Source organism: Pseudophryne corroboree, chromosome 2 (assembly GCF_028390025.1).
Source record: "Pseudophryne corroboree isolate aPseCor3 chromosome 2, aPseCor3.hap2, whole genome shotgun sequence".
In the NCBI taxonomy this organism is placed as follows: Eukaryota; Metazoa; Chordata; class Amphibia; order Anura; family Myobatrachidae; genus Pseudophryne; species Pseudophryne corroboree.
The window spans coordinates 1,022,837,014-1,022,850,893 of record NC_086445.1 but is presented as its reverse complement, the minus strand read 5'-3'; the positions used below and the strand labels follow the sequence as shown (position 1 = coordinate 1,022,850,893).

General features: G+C 45.4%; 1 protein-coding gene across 1 annotated transcript in view; it reads left to right on the top strand.

The window, feature by feature from the left end:
• Positions 1–13,880, top strand: part of LOC134988240 (apovitellenin-1-like) — a 74,160-nt gene that overhangs the window by 45,216 nt on the left and 15,064 nt on the right. Inside the window, exon 2 of the mRNA XM_063950531.1 lies at positions 8,318–8,486. Within this exon, the coding sequence (XP_063806601.1) occupies positions 8,318–8,486 (169 nt within the window). The remainder of the gene's footprint in view (positions 1–8,317; positions 8,487–13,880) is intronic.

Genomic DNA, 13,880 nt, shown 5'->3' with positions numbered 1-13,880 from the left:
ACCTATTTACAACAACAGTGTGTGACATTAATCTTGTTGGGGAGTCAAGCATATCCTGCGCTTACTGAGCGTGGTTTTCTGGTATGTCCAAGAACACACCTTCAGGAGTACAGTATATGACGCATCCCATTTTGCACAGTAAATCTCTCCCTAGGAGATTAGTCGGAGCCGATGCAGCCAGCAGAAAAGAATGCTTGGTATGCAAAGGCCCTATCGTAATCTCTGCAGGTTTGCTTAAAGGGTAGTGCTGTACTACTCCTGTTACTCCCATGGCTGGAATTGTTTTACCAGTGGCTCTCATGCCCACGGTCGAATTTATCACTGACTTGGCCGCCCCCGTATCTACAAGGAAATTTAGAGATTTACCAGCTACATCAATTGTGACCTCGGGTTCACTTCCAAGGCTCGCAATTAATTTTACTGGCTGCAGATTACAGGTGTGGCCCCGCCCCTATGGTGCGTGGTGACCTCCCTGCATTGCGCTGGCAGCTATTACCTGTGAAGGGGGTAAATGGGAACTATCAGTGACTTGCCAGTCTCTTTTTGGGGGATACCTTTTTGTTTCCCCTGCGTGTGGCTCATAACTCCATCTCTGCGGTCCTTGATCCCAATTTCGTGTGTCATGTCGTTGTCTAGGGGGTTGATATGATTTTTGTGCATTTTTCGATCTACAGTCTCGTGCAAAATGTCCCTCTTTATGACAGTAATAACAAGTTACCACATTTGACTTACCCACAGGGGTCGGAGATTTATACAGAGGTGGCCTTGTGGTCAGGGCCTGTATACTTACGGCCATTAACTTATCACTTTGTGACTCCCTGTGTCTGGTGATATTCCGATCATGATCAATAGCGGCCTCTCTCAAAGTAGCCACCGACAGACCTCGCCAACATGGTTGGGTGGTCTGTACCCTCGTCCTCAATACTTCCTTTAAACCATCCATTAACACAGATACTGCTACTTCTCTATGATTCACATTTGTCTTAATGTCTTCTATTTCCTGTAGTGCCCGATGAAAATAATCAGCAGCTGTTTCTCCCTCTTTTTGTTTGATGGAGAAAATTTTGTTCCATTTGGCAACAGCTGGAAAATACTCTTTTAACTGTAAATTTATTCTCTTTACATTATCTTGGTTGTACACATCCGTAAGGGGTACCTCTTCATCTAATTTACAGTCAGCTATAAATCTCGCTGAGTCGACATTGGAGGGTAAACATGCCCTCAGCAATATCTGCCAGTCTTTGTTATTGGGCTCCACAGTATTTCCTAGCTCTCTAATGTATTTCTGGCTTGCAACTAGATCTTTCCTAGGATCAGGGAATTCAGACACCATTGATCTTCGGGAAAAGGGGCAGTGCATGGTGATGTGTCTGACAGGAGTGAGTCCTGAAGTGTCAGTTTTCCCATTTGGCACTGCAATTACCCTAACGGGATTAAGTTCAATAACATCATTCTGAGTAGATTCTACAACATGTGGTGAAATGGTTTCAGCATAGTGTATGGTGCCGTACTTACCAGTTGATACGACCTCACCTGTCCCTCCACTAGGGGCCTTTGATACTGCTCTTACTGGTTGGGACGTGCCCACTGTTGTTTCTGCTATGGTGGCTGCTAGAGAGAGTGCCGATATTGTTGTTGGCTCATCCTCTTGGTCACAATCCTGGGGAAAGTTTAAAACAGGGTACAGCTTGCACGGGTTAATATTAGCATCAACAATCTTGGTTACATTATTCTTAACATTTATACAGTTACTAAGTGCATGTTTATCATTCACCAGTGTGCCATTCTCTGTAACCACCTTCTCTCCCGTTATGTATGGTGGTGGGGGAGCGGTGGCTATCAGTTTCCTGATAGGGTTAGATCTAGCCGCTTGAGCCAATCCTCTTTGTATTTCACCTTCCTGTTGCCATAACTGTAAATAATCATAATGTTTGATCCGTCTCTTTGCAGATTTAATGAGACATATCCTTCTCCTTAGATTTTGTAACACCTCGGGACTAAAACTGCCTACCCGTGGGAACTTTTCCCCATCATGCACAGTCATTCTCTCCCATTCATCGCACAAAACCTCTGTGTGTGAACCGTATTTCTCACACATTACATACCTTGCCGACCCGATTGGTCGGTTTACTAAGTCAACCCGAACCGAGGTTGATCGCCCCCTACCTGAACAACTGGCCCCCATCTTTGCAGGTGTTGCTTTCACTACCTCTGACCTTCAAATCAGGGTCTTCAGCGAACCCTTACAAAAACCAAGATGTCCGGGGTAGGCCGGCGGCGGAAGTTTACCGAGTACCTCCACTCACACGCCCACGTCGACCAATACGCCCACACACTGCCTTAGCGCTGGCGTACTCAACCTAGGGCCCCTGCGACCTGAACCTCTATTTACTGGAACATGTGGGTGTGATCCGAAGAGCACTTAACCCTTCCCAGTAACTATTGGTTGTTAGAGAATTCCCGAGTGACCAGCGAACCTCCCTTAAAATAAAAAAAATTACACAAATCACGTTAGAATGTACAAATAGCGTTTATGACCCCTCTACGTACGCAAATGGTACTGGGTCAAGTTACTAACTAATGCACACAATTACGTGCGGTACAATCGTTCTGCACATAAGCAACTAATCTTATGTGCGGAGCGACCAGTGGAATCGAAAATTGTGGCTGCGAATTCCTTCAGCCAGAGCTTAATGGCCTATATGGGTACCGCACCAACCCTTCCTGGTGTTGTGCTCCTTTATTCTTTATCTATAGCGGACTTCCTAGTCTGCTGTACCTAGACCTCCTGGTCTGTCTGGACCTCCTGGTCTGTGCTACAGTAGACCTCCTGGTCTGCTATACTCTAATGCTCTTATTTTAAATGTTTAACAAGGGATGCCTCCCAAGCCACCGTGCCGTCACTTACACGTATGTACCTCTAGTTGCAACTAGAGAAGGATCTATTAGCTTAAAATTTTGGACACTGAGATTGATTTGCGCTATTATCGCGTTGCCTCCTTATCGCCTAACTAAAACAATACTATCGTGTTATTTGTATTATGTGGGCGTACCCAGACGCTCCGTTGCGTAATATACGCTCCGCGCGTCGGCCCTTGCGTCGCGTACGCTAGTCCCGCCCTTTGTTAGAGACACATGTACGCAAGCCAGGTATATCCACAGAAATACAATTAACACGTTTTATATCAATGTAAATGACCTTTAACTGTAATCATCTACCAAGCACCACACAGATCTTTCCTTGTATCTTTAGGCAAAGCCGTATGCGTGTTTTACAATTTACTCCTTAACGTATTAATATTACTTTTAACTACCAATAGCAACAAATCTTTCTCAGCACGTTATCAATGATAAATGGCAAGCAGGAAGGTGAGATATGTGAAAATACACAAATGAAAAAAAGAAATACAGGTGTGTGCGTGCGTGCGTGTGTGCGTACGCAAAACAGAAATAAACAGTTTTAAAAGACAATAGCGTACTGTTCTTACCTTCCGGTTCCGGATTCCACCAGCACTCCTACAGCGTAGCGAAACAGACTCTTATCTAGCCAGCACTACTGTATCCCGATACGAAGGGATACTGCCTTCCCGCCCTTGCTGACAGATAAAGTCTGTGTTCGCTGGTGCGGATATGTGGAGGACGGACGAGCCGCCAATTGATAAAGCTAACTATTTATCTTATTACATTCACTATAAAATGGGTAAGAGACTCAGTACGCAATTGGCGTATGGGGTACCGTAAGGGTACGCACTTAGCGTAGCAGACGCTTAGCCGTGGTCGAGACGCACATGCGACACGCTCGCTCACAACTTAACGCGTGGTGTCGAGCACGCTATAGGCGGCCGACTACCGTAATGCTACGCTACTAGCGTAGCGTACGCTCGTGACCACGAGGAGAACACGAGCGGCGCAGACGCTCACGGGATGACACTCAGTAAACCTTGTATGCAACACAGTGAAAGATTGAGTTTGTACTGTAAACCTTGGTTTTGTAATGTGAGCACAATGCAATGCTAATTAACCTCTATTGTATGAAAGCCTCTTGAGCGATTGAGACACTCTGAATACTCTCAGCAATGTAATAAACACACAATACCTTGCTAAGGTTCCAACACCTTTACTAACAATATCTAGCTATGTAAAAAAGTAATAAACAGTTAACAGTTCATACACTACAGGCTAACATCAATATCTAAGCAGAATAACTACACATAAATATACAATAGCGGCACAATCTTATGCAATAACAGAGAGAGAGAGAATATGGCAAATACAGTCAGAGATTTAGAATGGTCACAGAGAATAACTTACACACACTGGGGAATGATCGCTGCGCAGTCCTGGTACCAGCTCCGAGTTAGTCAAGATGAAAACCGTTTGTGGAGAGAAGACTGAGCTGGCCAGGCTGGCTGTCCTTATATATACTGCGTACAGTATACTACAAAGGGACCCATAATCTCATTGTTCATTGGACACAGGAATGTCTCCTCGCATCATAACAAAAGGTCATAGGTTAGTTTGAACAGGTGGGCTGTGACTATATCAAACTGCTCAGATGGGAGGGAATCTCAGAATTCCCGCCGCATGGATAATGAACCGCAAATATAGTAAATGTCCAGAAACTACTAATAGACATAACTATACGCAGGAGCGATTAATCTTTACCTAACCAGCACCGGATTGTTTCTAATAAAATGTTCTTTAGTTAGGTACCAAACACAACTGCTCAAACCCTGTCTGACCCTTCGTACCATGCAAAGAGGAATTCCTCTGTCCAGCGACCAGTTACATTAAACAAACTTACAGTCATTATTAAGGGGAACATTATCTATAAAACATACTATTTGGTTTTATTATTTAACGTTTGAGTCGCCCGCTAGACGCACACAAACCCTACCGTAAATGCACATACCACGCGCTCGAGCGTATGGCCGAGGAGGCGCCATCACGCAGCTGCGAGTATCCGCACGCACGGGAGAGAATGTGCACGTGCAGCGGGCAAGCGCATGAGGTGAATATATGGCAACGTGTAGCATGATATTTTTCCGACTTTGACAGGACCAACGATGAATGATGTGCGGCTCCGCGCTCGTTCATCACTGGTGCCGGCTCGTTTAAACATGCAGGCCGATATGGACAGTATCGTCCATTATAGCATGCATTGCTATGGAGCCGGGTGACGGGGGGAGTGAAGAAACCCCCCCCCCCCCCCCGCCGCCGGGTCGCCCGTATGCCGTATCGGCGGTCTGGCAGCTCGGGTCGCCCAGTCTGTAGGGCCCATTAGATTCCATACATTTCATTTACAATCCAGCAAACGTCCGGAACCCGGAAGCCCTTCATTGATCACATTGGTTATACAGTATATGAAGTACAATGTACAAGATGATATAGAATGGGAAAAGCAGCATCTAAAATATAAGAAGCTCACATGATATGAAAAGCAACATACGAAACACAAGCTCTGGCCAACCCTGCACCCTCGCCATCCCACCCCCACCCCACTCCCATACTTACCCCATTGAGATGGCCCATTCGGCCCTTCCCTCTGGTTAGGAACTGTCCGATCTCCCTAGCTGTGGGAGCCATGACTGTCAGAGACCTTTATGCAATTATAATATAGACTGCTGTGACTGCTGATGATCCCCCATCCCCCCTGCTCCTCTCCCCCCTGTAAGATAATGGTGCGCTCTGCACCTGTCTCCAGTTGCATAGGATCCCATGAGCACATCCCCTAGTGTTCATCCCCTTGTGCCAGTGTCTTAGGGAGGCGGAGCCTAGCGCATGGTCTGTTCCTCCATCTTAGTGACACAGAGAGTTGAGTGAGAGCTGAGACCGGGAGTGGAGCTCAGTGTAAAGGCCCGTACACACTGGTCGATATATCGGCCGTTCTTCTGAACGGCCAATATATCACGGGACCGTCGGCCAGTGTGTACGGCCGATACGTCTGTGAACTCCGTTGTTCACAGACGTATTGCGTCGGCCCCGCAGCACAGCCGACGGCCAATATATCTACCGATATATTGGCGCGTCGCTGTGTGTGTACGGGGCGGTCGGCTGAGCGCCCGTACACATGCTGCGGCGGCCGGCGGTGATTGACAGATGAACTGGGCGGGCGGGTGTACACGCCCGCCCAGTTCATGATGTCAGTCAGTCCCCGACGTATCGGGCAGTGTGTATGCTCAACACACTGCCCGATCCGTCCATAGATATATCTGCAGATCAATTGATCTGCAGATATATCTATTAGTGTGTACCCACCTTAAGAGTGAGAGAAAGACTTAAAGCGTTCCTGCATGTACCGCGCTGCCGGAGCTATAGGAGAGACGGGCGGTGCATTTCCTTCACAGCGGGAGTCAAACTGCACGGACGTGCAGTCCTCCACCCCTTACCACCGGAGACATCCCCTGCTGACATACCGCAGCCACATCAGCATACCAATAAATACTGCTACCAGCACTGTGTTACTCTGTCTGTTGTAAGGGGCCAATTGCCTATCATTACAGCGTATATCCAAGTCACCTGTGTGTATACTAAATAAACCTGTATTGCTGTTTAACTCATTAAGTGTGGACTAACGTCACTGCACCAGGCACCGCAATACTCTGCCAACACCCCCAACCTATGCTCAAATACTTACCTTTGTTCCTGGTGGCCAGCCTGGTCCTCATCTTCTGTAGGGCTATCATTCCTGTCTTCCTTGTAGTGGGAGTCTTTGGGACATGCGCATGTTAGGGACAGGACAGAACTTACACACACATTATATATATATATATATATATATATATATATATATATATATATAGTCCCAGAAGAAAAGAAACCAGCACCTCCAAATTACTGCATAATAAAATCTTTATCAAAAAATAAGATCTTAAAAGCACCAGAGGCAAGAAACATTAGTAGAAGCACATGGGGTGTCAAAAAAACTGCATAATATCATATCACCATTTCAACGTGGTAAGTAGTGCAAGCCTCCAGCAACAAACAGGTAGGTCGACAGCTGTTTCAGTGCTCAGAGGCACCTTCCTTCTGGGACTATTGTAACATATTATGTATCCAGCACTCCTAACATGGACAATACTGTGTGCGGCAGGCTATACCACTAATATATATATATATATATATATATATATATACACATACATACAGGTTGAGTATCCCATATCCAAATATTCCGAAATACAGAATTTTTTGAGTGAGAGTGACATAGTGAAACCTTTTTTTTCTGATAGCTCAATGTACACAAACTTTGTTTAATACAAAAAGTAATTAAAAATATTGTATTCAAAGACCTTCAGGCTGTGTGCATAAGGTGTATATGAACATAAATGAATTGTGTGAATGTAGACACACTTTGTTTAATGCACAAAGTAATTAAAACTATTGGCTAGAATTACCTTCAGGCTGTGTGTATAATGTGTATATGAAACATAAATGCATTCTGTGCTTAGACGTGGGTCCTGTCACCATGATATCTCATTATGGTGTGCAATTATTCCAAAATACGGAAAAATCCAATATCCAAAATACTTCTGGTCCCAAGCATTTTGGATAAGGGATACTCAACCTGTATATGTATATGTATATATATATATATATATATATATATATATATATATAGGAAAGGGATGGGGGGGGGGGGGGGGGTAGCGACCACTGGTGTCTAAAATGAATTACAAAATATTTGAAACAATTACAAAATGTATTACAAATTTACAAAACTTTTACTAAAAATGGGATAAAAAGTAATTACACATTTATGTAAAAAGATATAAAGTGCAAGATATTAAGGTACTTATCTGAGTCAGTGGTCAGATGATACCCAACGCGATTCGTCACCCCTTGATGACGTCTGTGTGACGGAACGCGTTGGGCATCATTTGACCTCTGACTCCGATAAGCACCTTAATATCTTGCACTTTATATCTTTTTACATAAATGTGTAATTACTTTTTATCCCATTTTTAGAAAAAGTTTTGTAAATTTGTAATAAATGTTTTAATTGTTTCAAATATTTTGTAATTCATTTTAGACACCAGTGGTCGCTACCCCCCATCCCTTTCCTTCATAGATTCAATGAAATCAGGGATTTACCATCCCGGTATTATTTGGGGGATCAGCAGACGCCCTATATCGGTAGTGTTAATATAGAACAGCCATATATGTTGGGTTGTAGAGTTTTTATTTCCACTTGCGGCGCATTATTTTCCTTTTTTCGATATATATATATATTTATATATATATATATATATATATATATATATACACATACATACTTTGTTGCATAGAATGTAACCTTCCTATTACTGTCTCACAGATGGAGGAGCTGAAGGCAAAGCCGTCGCCAAGCGCCATGTACGTCGAGACTGGCTGATTATTCCTGACACATTGGCTTTTTACGTCTATACGGCTGTGAATAATGTATCTCCGGAAGCCGGGAAGGTTCTCATGGATATATTTGAAACACCACTAGTGCAGGACACACGGTACAGATTTCATTGTATTGATTTACAGAGATATGATATATTTGTACAATATTATGTGTAAATGTTTTTCTCCTGCCAAGAGTGAAGATCAGGGACAGAACAAAGCACATGGTACAATGTTACTAGCGTCACTAATAACATATCTGAGATATATTTGTGTTGGAATCTTTAGAAATGATCCAGACACTGTGGGGTTCAGTATGAGAAACCAGTGGACAGGATGCCAGCGGCCAGAATACCGACGCCGGCATCCGGATCTTTAAAATCCTGACAGGGGCAGGGTTAGTATGCTATCCCCTCTCCCCTACCCCCTAACCCTCCCTTCCCGCAGTCTAAACCTAACCTCCACCCTTAGTGCATAACCCTAACTTCCCCTTGGTGGTGACTATACCTAACTCCCCTCCCCGCAGCCTAACCCTAACCCTCCCCCCTTAGTGCCTACCCCCGCCCCCACTTCCCAGCAGCATAACCCTAACCTCCTCTCCCCCCTCCCCGCACCCTAACTCTAACTCCCCTCCCCCCCCCCCCCCCCCCAGCCTAATCCTAACCCCCTGGGTGGTGCCTAAACCTATCCTCCATGGCCCTAGCCCTAACCTGCCTGCTATACTCAGGGCTGCCAACAGAAATTACGGGGCCCAGGACTGACAAAATAGACAGCTCCCCCCCCCCCATAAATAAATAAGTAAATGAAAAATAAAATTATATATATATATATATATATATGTGTGTGTGTGTATATATATATATATATATATCTATCTATCTATCTATATCTATATATATATATATATATATATATATTCCTGTGCATGTACTCTGAGCAACACTACTGTATATTATGCCCCACAAAGTAATGCCCCATGCGCCATAATAAGCCCCCATATTACGCCCCCAGAATTATGCTCCTGTCACCATATTATGCCCCACACAATAATGCTCCTGACACCATGTTGTGCCCGTCACCAAATTATGCCCACATATTAAAAATGCAATATGCCACAGTACCTGCTCTCAGGGGTTTTACTCATTGTCAGGGGAACACCCCCCCTCCCGGGCCATCACCGCCACCACCATGGGTCAGCTGTCCCAGCGGGGGGCGCTGTTTGCACCTGCCGCTTTCAACCTTTTGAAAGTGTCTTTCCCAAAATGGCCACCAACTCCTCTAGCATTTCAAATAACCGTCTCCTCTGAGGCGGTGGCCATTTTCAATACTTAGAGCTGGGGCCTTCTCAGCAGTGGGCAGTAGCGAGCAGCGGCGGGTTGCGGCAGGCGGCATGCGGCCCGGGCCCTCCACTCTCTGTCGAGATGCTGGCTGTTGGGATTCCGGCGTTGGTCTCCTGACCCTGTTGGGATTCTGGCGGCATTATTCTGATGGGTATTGGGATTCCGGCATTGGTATTCCGACTGCCGGGATCCTGACAGCCGATATGTTAGCCGCATCCCACACTGTTCTTGTATACCTGCCACCACTTCTGAATATAATGTGGCAATCACAATTTTATTGGTGGCTACTTTTGACAAAGGATGTCCCTTCCACAAAACAGACGTTCTGAGTGGATATGGAGCATGTTCTAACTTGTTCCAATTCCCAAAATCAGAGAGAAAGAGGTCTGTTCTTGTTGTAGGGCTAAATCGTCTTTCGCTGTATATTGGGACAACGCATTGGTTTATCTAGAACAGATTGCTCAGCAGGGAAAAAGGTTCAGACAAAATGAAGCAGAAATTAGGATGGGTCTAAAACTGTTATATGATGGTTGTCAGTGGTGGATTCTTGTGGCGTGACCCCCAGGTGATGTTGGCAAACTGGGCCACCAACAGTGCCATCATACCTTATACCACCAACATTGTCCCGACTGATGTTGCATTGCTGTTTCACACACAGATTATGATAACCATTTCCAATACTGATAATATCAGCACAGACCCCCTTTGATTGGGCCACGACCACACCCCACTCACTCCATTGTTTCCTAATATTAATAGGAAACCACGCTCCTCCCTTGTGCCATCACTATAGCTATGTTTGTGGCAGGGTTTATTCCGTTTAAGCTCGTTCGCTGTTCAAAACTCAGCACTTAGGTGGCATGCTGGAGACTGGCCCCATTCTTCCGGGGGTCCAAGAGAAATTCAGTACTCTCCTTTACATTCTGGGAGAGTCGCTTTAAACTATAAAACCATTATAAGTAGAACAGGAGAAAAAGGGGACAGATATATCCCAGACGTACACATATAACGGGTTATTTGGCAGGAAACCTTGCTTGTGTACCAAACTAAAACAAGTTTGTTTTTTCTCCCATAATAGCGACAAGCTCTTTCTTCGACTGACCTCACCCATCGCTATATATAACTTCCATTATCATCCATCATTTCCGTAACTGTCTACAGACTATGGCCCTCATTCCGAGTTGTTCGCTCGGTATTTTTCATCGCATCGCAGTGAAAATCCGCTTAGTACGCATGCGCAATGTTCGCACTGCGACTGCGCCAAGTAACTTTACTATGAAGAAAGTAATTTTACTCACGGCTTTTTCTTCGCTCCGGCGATCGTAATGTGATTGACAGGAAATGGGTGTTACTGGGCGGAAACACGGCGTTTCAGGGGCGTGTGGCTGAAAACGCTACCGTTTCCGGGAAAAACGCAGGAGTGGCCGGGGAAACGGTGGGAGTGCCTGGGCGAACGCTGGGTGTGTTTGTGACGTCAACCAGGAACGACAAGCACTGAACTGATCGCACAGGCAGAGTAAGTCAGGAGCTACTCTGAAACTGCTAAGTAGTTAGTAATCGCAATATTGCGAATACATCGGTCGCAATTTTAAGAAGCTAAGATTCACTCCCAGTAGGCGGCGGCTTAGCGTGTGTAACTCTGCTAAATTCGCCTTGCGACCGATCAACTCGGAATGAGGGCCAATAAGCCAGCAGACATCAGGGGAGCTGCAGAAGATTTCTTTGGCAACCTGAACTTGGCAGCTAGGATTGGCTGCAGTGATGTCTTGCTTTGTGTAGTTTATATCATACATACACAAATTATTGAACCCCAGTTGCTTCTTTATTCCAATAAACTCAAAAAACCATATAGAAAGGCAATATAATAATAATAATAATATTAATAATAATAGCATGTCCATAGCACAGCTCCGTTGCATATGTATGAACAGGGCCGTTTCTTGGGGCAGGCGAGCAGTGCAACCGCACTGGGCGCCCGCCGCGGCACTAACTGTGGCTCCCTGCTTCCCCCTCCTATTTCTCCCCGAGTAACCCGCTCGGGGGGCGGAGTTTCACGGAATGACGTGGTTGCGTTGTTACGTCACGACGCAACCCCGTCACGACGCGAAACTCCCCCCCCCCCCCCCCCCCCCCGAGCGGAGTACAGAGGGGGATCCAAGTTAGGAAGAGGGAAAGGCCGCGCGAGGAGCGACTGGTGAGACGGGCCGAAGAGCGGTAATCGCCTCTGTAAGTATTCTCTCTCTCTCTCTCAATGTGTAAAATGGGGACACCTGCCGTAATGTGTGAAATGGGGACTCTTGGCTGCCGTAGTGTGGGGATTTAATGTATCAAGGGCATTGCGGTGTGTGGCATAATATGGTGCAGGGGGCATTACTGTGTGAAGCTTAATATGGTAGAATTTTTTTTTTCCTGTGGTTGTCGTGATCTGTTGGTGCAGGGTCAAAAACTGGATTGTGAGGTAGTCTTTTCAGACGAGGCCATGACCATTTAAATGAGGCCACACCCATTTAGATGAGGCCATGCCCCCTTGCCGGGTGCGCGAGCAAGTTTTTGTTTTATCTAGGTGTGCGTGTGGGGGGGGCACATTTTTTTATGTCATGGGGGGGGGCACATTTTTAAATCTCGCACTGGGAGCCTAATTGGCTAGAAACAGCCCTGTGTATGAAGGACAGTAGGTGAGTCAAGACTCCAAAGAGAGACAGATATTCCACCTGCGGCTTTATTGTCCCAAGGGAAGGATCAGCAACTACGGCAACACAGGAGTGAATAGGGTTAGGAACAGGACAAGCAGTATTTAAGAGGGTAGCACAGTTTTACATTAGTAAACTAGATTCTTTCTGTTTAGTAGATCAACCTCACACTAAGCCAGGCTGGTTTTGTCTTTTAAATGAAAGGCACTTTAAAACATTGGGCAGAATCTGGCCAATGCCTACATCTCGGAAGCCATTACATATTCCCAGGTCTTTCGCTAGGTCTTATAGAGGGCATAACCCCATGATCCAAGATATGACATGGGCTAGTGCGACCCCCAGCCTTAGCATATCTTGAACTTCTCTATTACCCTCATTTTTCTCTATGTGGGGCAGTTTGCCAGCCTCTGGCGTGGAGATCCATGGCTCGCCTCTCTCTATGGAGTGCTCATAGATGGAGAGTGATGGGCTGGCAAGCAGTGGGGAGTCTCCCACGCTACCCCCTTCCTGGATGCTGAGTGGCAATGCTGGCTGGCTAGGTGCCCTCAGGATATCATTCATGACTGGATGCTGAGGTCTGCAAGTGGGAATGATGGGACCTCACAGTCACAGGGTAGTGTAGGGAGGCCAAAAACATTTGTGAATAGCATTTATTAGGATGAGGGCTGATTTTGTTTAGTGGAGATTTATTATAAGGCTGGAGGCTTCTCCGGAGGATGAAGGTTAATGAGGATGCTGATGGTGATCGTTTTTGAGAGCATCGGTATTGACTTTGGGTTGACTGTAGGATTCTTGTATATTGACCATGGGATTGAGTGTCTGAAGGGGGATGGGGTGAGGTCAAGCACTTCTTAAGCATCATGCCAGCCCTACATATGGGGTCCTTGTTTCAGAAGAGGGGCACTTAATAGCTGCTTGTTCCAGGTGCCTTTGTTTCTTCCTATACCCCTGGGTGAGCTGAAGAGTTGGCTGCTCTGATCATAGGCACAACTGCTGCTTCTATCCCCCAAGATGTCCTGGCTGCAAGTAGGTAGCCTCCTCTTCACCCATACAGAATATTATATAGAGATATCCAGTGCTATCTCCACTGCGTGTTCCCAAACCCTGGCACCAGACATATTCCTCTCTGTGGAGTTCAACTGCATACATTAAAAAGGTTATTATTATTATTATTATTATTATTATTAGAGATGTGCGGCGGGCACTTTTCATGTTTTGGTTTTAGATCGTATTGGTTTTGCCAAAACCATCCTTTTGGGTTTTGGTTTTGGATCTGGGTGATTTTTGAAAAAAACATAAAAACAGCTAAAAGTACAGAATTTGGGGGTAATTTTGATCTTACGGTATTATTAGCCTCAATAACATTCATTTCCACTAATTTCCAGTCTATTCTGAACACCTCACAATATTGTTTTTAGGCCAAAAGGTTGCACTGAGGTCGCTGGCGGCACAAACATGTGGCCTATCTAGGAGTGGCACT